Raw genomic sequence first — 6,748 nt, 5'->3', positions numbered from 1 at the left:
TATATATATATATATATATATATATATATGCATATATATATATATATACATATATACATATATATATAGATATAGATATATATCATTGAGGGTATATAATATTTTGGCACAGTAGTTTTGGTGCTGCCAGTTTGGTGTTGCTGTTTTAATACTGAGTTATCAGACATTTTAATGTTTTTCCTGTTTCCTTTCTTTCCACCTCTTTCTCTCTCTTTCTCTCTGTTTATGTGTTTGAGGAGAGGTAAAGTGTTTATATCAGTCACATTCAATTACTAAATTGTAATGTCCCCCGCTCTCTCTTTTGCCACCTCTTTTTCACCCTTTCCATCTGTATGTGTATATTTCTGCAAGCATAAGCATGTTTGTGTGTTTGTCTTCGGCACCATAAAGTATTGTCACTAAAACAAGTTGAATGTCCAGTCAGCTGTGTCAAATCATTAGCATCAGAACAGCTGTGTCCAGTTGTTTCAATCTGATCTTTGAGCTATGACTAAAAATATCCCCTATATAAAAGCAATCTTCAGATCGTCAGCACACTAAAGATCATTCACTTTCTTTTACCTTTGATCCATTGCCTCACATTTATGATGCAATTTTAGCTACAAACTGAGGGATAAATTTTCACTCTGACATATCTGAAATATATTCTTCTAAGAAAAATCTGAAACAAGCTACCACTGATTTGCTACTGCAAAGGATCCTCAAATGACAGAAAATGTTTGGATGGTGCTTGTACTGCCAACGTCCAGTAATATTAGTCATATGGGATTACATGATTGATTTAGTAATGGCAGACAACTTGGTAATATATTATAAAATTTAGTTTTCATTAACATGGGTACCTGAGGATAGCACGCAACTAATGTTGAAATAATAAGGCAATAATCTAGGTTAGTTATTGCATATAATTTGACCTGAGAAAACTAAGAAAAATAAATTTAAAACTGTTCCTTCGCTCCAACAACTTTTCCATACTTACAGTTACATTTTCACACATGCACACACACGTATGTATGACAGGTTTCTTCTGTTTCCATCAACCAAATTCACTAAGGGTTTTGGTTGGCACAAGGCTATATAACAGAAGACACTTGCCCAAGGTGCTACACAGTAGGATTGAAATCAAAAACACATGGTTTTGATAAGAATTTTTTTAACCACACAGCCAGGCATGCATGGCTGTGCAGTTAAGAAATTCACATACTTACATACAAACTAAACTCTTACACATTTCAAGGCAAAAGCGAAAGAAATTACCCAATAGACACTACAAACTTGTTATCTAAATTTCAGTGATGCAGCTTTGATTCTTATATATTCTATATCTGCAGACACTTGAGGATAGATAAACACATGTAAGCAAAGAAATGTTGCAATTTAGACCATGTCAGAGTTTGTTGATTAATTATATGTCCATTTTCCCCATCTTGTATCAATTTCAGTGTCAAGTTATCCTGTATGTAATTGTTAAATATATTTAGTGCGTTTTTTTTCTGTATCTGTTGGGTAATAGATTTGATCCGAACTCATTTGTTGAAGCAGATATTTGTGATGGTCGTTTTAAATATAGACTTTTACATTCTTCTTCGTTTTCTCTTTCTTATAATTAATTTTCTCGAGTACTTTCGTTCTATAGCAGGGACAGAGTGTCAAGGATCAAGTTGGAGATATACTGCAAACAACTGATACAATTAATTATTACAAGTATAAAGAAGTGATCAATAATTCTTAATGTGGGTACAAGGCCAGACATTTTGAAGGGTAACAACAGTCAATCAAATTAAACACTTGACTGGTAAAGAAAGAAGAAAAGCATAACGAGGCCTCGAGGGAGTTGAACTCACAATATAATGAGATGTAACTAAATACCAAAAAGTATGTTGTACATTGATCCACTAATTCTACTTTCGACCACTCTAAAACTAAATATAATATTACAGCCTGATACCTCGTCTCCACCATACTGGCTTCCTTACTTGCTGTGGTACCCATGTATCTCCTGTATAGCAATCCCACTTTCCTACTTCTGCTTCTCTCCACCTGGCACAATACCACCTCCTTCAATACTGCTCCCTAAATCTGTGAAAGGGTTTTGCATATTACTTGGTGGCCCCACTGGGGTTGGTGCCATGAAGAAAAGCACCCAGCACACTGTAAAATGATGACATACAGTTGGAAAAATGATGCCAAAGCAGACAATGGAGATCAACATAGCCCTCAGGATATTCGAATCCTCTTGAATCATCAATCCATACTGGCATGGAACATGGAGATTAAACAAAAATGATGCACTCAGTACACTCTATAATGTTGCTATCTAATCCAGCTGAGACGAGGCAGGGCAAAAAGGATTCTTTAGTCATAACGGGATCTCTAGGTGCTGATGTCTTGAAAACCTGCACCTAGTACGGACTAAACAAATGGCTGGTGTTAGGAAAAGCATCCAGCTGTTGAAACCATATTGAAACAGATGTTTGAGCAAATGTTGCAACTCTTTACTTCTCACACTCTAAGGGGGCCAGGTTGCATTTAGGTCATGATTCCTGGATGCCCTTCTGCTGACACTTTTTAGCTGCTGGGATATCATGGACTTGTGTTGTAATGACACAAAACTATATGTACTTAGTTTCACATTGTTAAACACGCTGTCACAAATAAAAGGTGGCCAGCTCAGTAGCAGCTGCAACTACAGTTAAACAGACAACCAACCTTGCATCGTGTTATTGTATTGCATGCAAGACATAATAACTTGAGTGTTTAAACCACCTGGAGATTTCTGCTATGTAACTCGTCTCTGTTGATTCAACTGTCAAACTTATACTTAAAGAAGAAATAACATTGGTTTTCATGGTAGCAGTGAAATATCAATGTTATCACAATGACTCACTCATTGTGCTTTAATTACTTTGGCAAGTACAAGAGACGACTCTTGATATGTTTGTGCCATATTATAACCTCATTAGTAAAGTACAGACTTTAGCATACTTGCCACTGTAGGGAAGGAGGATCCACTAAAATAAATAGACAAGACTGTATAGTGGTTTGCAATATACAAGGTAGTGAATTGGGAGAGAATTGGATAGAATACCTTATATTATTTGGTTTGATTATTTGTGCTCTGAATTCAAATCTTGCCAATGTCAACTTTGACTTTCAAACTTTGGGGAAGGGGGTTGATGAAAAACAACCAACCAATGGCAGTGGATTAACCATTAAAGGGCTGGACAAGAAGCCTCATGGTATCTGTTCCAGCGCTTGGTGTTCTGAGAGCAATGCTTGTGATAACACTGATGCCAAGATGTATTGGACTAAACCAGCAACCTTTTCCCTGTAGATAAACACGAGTGGTATAGAGAGGGAAGATATGCATACATGACCAACTGCCAGTCTTCCTTAAGAAACATTCTTGTCTATGCTTGCACAGGTTTGTGCAGATGCATGGTTGACCTTGACCAGCAGAGGCCCTAGTTGTGCACTTTCCCGTGCATTTACATAGTAATTCTCCTACCATGAAGTTATAATAAGGCATAAACATGTTCACAGTTGTCTCCCTTCTTGTTTAAATAAAGTAGTATTAATCAATGAAGAAGGCTTTCTTATTCATTATATATGCATAGGGACAGCTGTGTAGTTAAAAAACTTGCTTTACAACCACACGGTTTTGGGTTCAGTTCCACTACATAGCACTTTGGACAAATGTCTTCTACTATAGGCCCAAAATGACCGATCCCTTGTGAGTGAATTTACTAGATGTATTCTGTGTGGAAGCCTATTGTGTGTATGTGTGTTTGTCCACACCCTGACAACCAGTACTGGTTTGTGTATGTCCCAATTACAATGATATGGCAAAAAGAGACTGACAGAATAAGTACTGGCATTGATTTGTTCAATTAAACCTTTCAAAGCAGTGCTCAAGCATGTGCGTAAAATCTGGTACTATGCTCTGTCACTGTATGTCTCAGAACTTAGCAGTCAGACAAATAGATATCAATAAAGCAAGTGGCAGACTGAAGTAAATACTGAGGACTATCTGATCAACTAAAACCCTTGAAAGTGGTGCCCCAGCATGGCCAGTGACTAAAACTAACGACAGACTAACAGGATTACTTACCATTATCTAGTGCCCAGTTGGCAGCACCTCTTGAAGTCTTTTTCCATCTAAACCTCACATAAGGCATCATGGCACCATTTGGAAGAGGTAATGTAAACCGTTTCCAGCTGAAATATTTAAAAAGAGTCGCCATAGTCACAGAAATAAAAATCAATAAATAAGGGAAAAGAAGTAAACAAGAGGAAGAAAAGAAAGAGCAGTTTGTAGGAAGTTTTGAAATTTTTGTAACCATGATGAATTTTTCTATGCATCTGAGCTGAAGGAAAAAATACTGTAATTAATATTGGTAATTAATATTGTGTAAATATTTAATATGAAAATAGCACTTCGTTAGTGTACAAAGACAAAAAGAATTAGTCTGATCAAAGACAGCAAATTTCGAATAATTTTAAATTCTACTTTGAAAAATGAGCGACATGAGTGAGTGTTCTTCAGTTTTGTCTTTGCTTTTCTATTATTATTATTATTATTATTGTCATCAATATTATAATTTTTATTATTATTATTATTACCACTTATTTTCATCACTATTATTTTTATTGTTGTTATTACATTATTTTCATCAATATTAATATTATTTTTGCTGTTATCACCAATTATTATTATTATTTTCATCACTATCATTACAATTTGTATTATTATATTACCATCACTATTGTTGTTGTTATTATTATTTAAATAATGAAACCAAGACTTGGAAGGGAGAAAAATATATAGCAGCAACAAAATGCTATTATTAAATGAATATTTGAGAATTCAGCTGAACAAATCAAAAGAAAGCTGTCTGGAATTGAAAGCAGTCTTGCAAAAAATATACATTTGCAATAAATGTCTAAGAATAAAGTACTTACAGGTCAAAATCCGATGTTTCATAAGAAGTATGTAATGACATGAACTGACCATTACAGGTTCCAGGTAAACAGTGATCATGTAATTTATTCCAAGTTAGACCATGGTCAGTAGAGAATTCTAGGTCTACTCTGTAACAAATAATTACAGTATTAAATTAGTATTAAACTAGTGATGATTAATTATTACAAAATAAAAAGTTAATAACATGGATATTTAACTCTTAGGTCTATCAGACCCTGTTGAACTATTCAACCTATGCCAGCATAGAACATGGATGTTAAATAACGATGATGAATGATGTGTGCAGGGCTTAGTTCGGTCACTCTTGAGTGTTACTGGTAACATGTAACCCCAGTACAACATGTTGCATTGTTGATGACTAAACCAGCAACTCCAACAAGCTTGTATGGTAAAGAGGGCGATTTGGACACCCTCTGGGGTGAGAAACAAAACCTGTCAAAGAGTCAACAACCATCCAGTAGTGCATATATATATATATATATATATATATATATATATAGATGAGTTAACCTCAATAACGAAATATCCCCAAGCCAGGGTCACAGTGAAGTCATGGGGAGCAGCATAGTGGATGTAAAGTTGGGCATATTGATCTTCATTCGACAAAACTACATGACAGTCTGGGTGGAAGGCCATTGCAGCCAATAGTCTGTCTAAGGTCAAGTAATCCAGTTAAAGGATTCATCAACTCACTTTAGCTACTTGAAAACACGATGGAGTTCTGGAACCTCATAGTGTCACCAATTGAAAGTAGGATAAGTAGTAGTAGTAGTAGTTGTAGGGCTTAGTTGAGGAACGTAGCCTAGAGTCTGTGTATTCATTCATTCATTCTGCACCAGTGATTCAAAACCTCTCTCACTAGATAACTGGTCGGACTCCATGAGTGAACCATCATAGTTTCATGTAATTGGACAATTAAGCAACCAATCAGCATGAAACTGTGGAATGATTTCGTTTTCTAGATGGTTCTTCTTGTACCCTTTTAAAAAGCTGTTTTGGTACCAAAACTCTTTGCAGAGCTTTGAGAGTGACTGATTTATTCCCATGTACCACCATTATTGTCACTCTGATGGTTCCAGACATTTGTGCAGATGGTCTAAGGCAACATGGCCAGCGTATATGGTCTAAGACAGATGACCAAGAAGCTCCGTCATCATGAAGATGATGCAGTTGATTTCAGATAAGTGGGGCTGACAGCATATTGCCATAGCAATAGCTTTCTGTAATCTCAGAGCAGCATCACTCTCCCATTCTGTAATTATTGCTGTTGTTGTCTGTAAAATGCCATGCTGACTGTCTTTATATTTGACAATAAATACTTTAGTTAAATAATGTTTGCAGGTGTTGTTTAAGTTATTTCTTTCGCATAAGTGTAGGAGTGGGTGTGTTGTAAGTAGCTTGCTTACGAACCACATGGTTCTGGGTTCAGTCCCACTGCATGGCACCTTGGGCAAGTATCTTCTACTATAGCCTCGGGCCGACCAAAGCCTTGTAAGGGGATTTGGTAGACAGAAACTGAAAGAAGCCCGTCGTGTGTGTATATATATATATATATATATTTCGTATGTGTATTTCGTGTGCAAGATTCTTGATGTGGATACGTGTGTTGAAAGAAATACAATTAAACCTTGGGAGAGGCATTATGCCGGTAATAAACACACGCACTGGTTCAGTCCTTTATTAATTTATATAGTTTTTTGTTAAATTATTTCATTGCACTCTTGCAATCTCTTCAGTAACTTGTCTCTCCACTTCCATTTATTT

General features: G+C 35.9%; 1 protein-coding gene across 1 annotated transcript in view; it reads right to left on the bottom strand.

The window, feature by feature from the left end:
* Positions 1–6,748, bottom strand: part of LOC106875197 (reelin) — a 200,233-nt gene that overhangs the window by 138,024 nt on the left and 55,461 nt on the right. Inside the window, exons 14-15 of the mRNA XM_014923240.2 lie at positions 4,963–5,091; positions 4,112–4,218 (exon numbers count right to left, since the gene is read on the bottom strand). Coding sequence (XP_014778726.1) covers positions 4,112–4,218; positions 4,963–5,091 — 236 coding nt within the window. The remainder of the gene's footprint in view (positions 1–4,111; positions 4,219–4,962; positions 5,092–6,748) is intronic.

Source organism: Octopus bimaculoides, chromosome 4 (assembly GCF_001194135.2).
Source record: "Octopus bimaculoides isolate UCB-OBI-ISO-001 chromosome 4, ASM119413v2, whole genome shotgun sequence".
NCBI lineage: Eukaryota > Metazoa > Mollusca > Cephalopoda > Octopoda > Octopodidae > Octopus > Octopus bimaculoides.
This window is presented reverse-complemented; position numbering and strand designations above follow the sequence as displayed.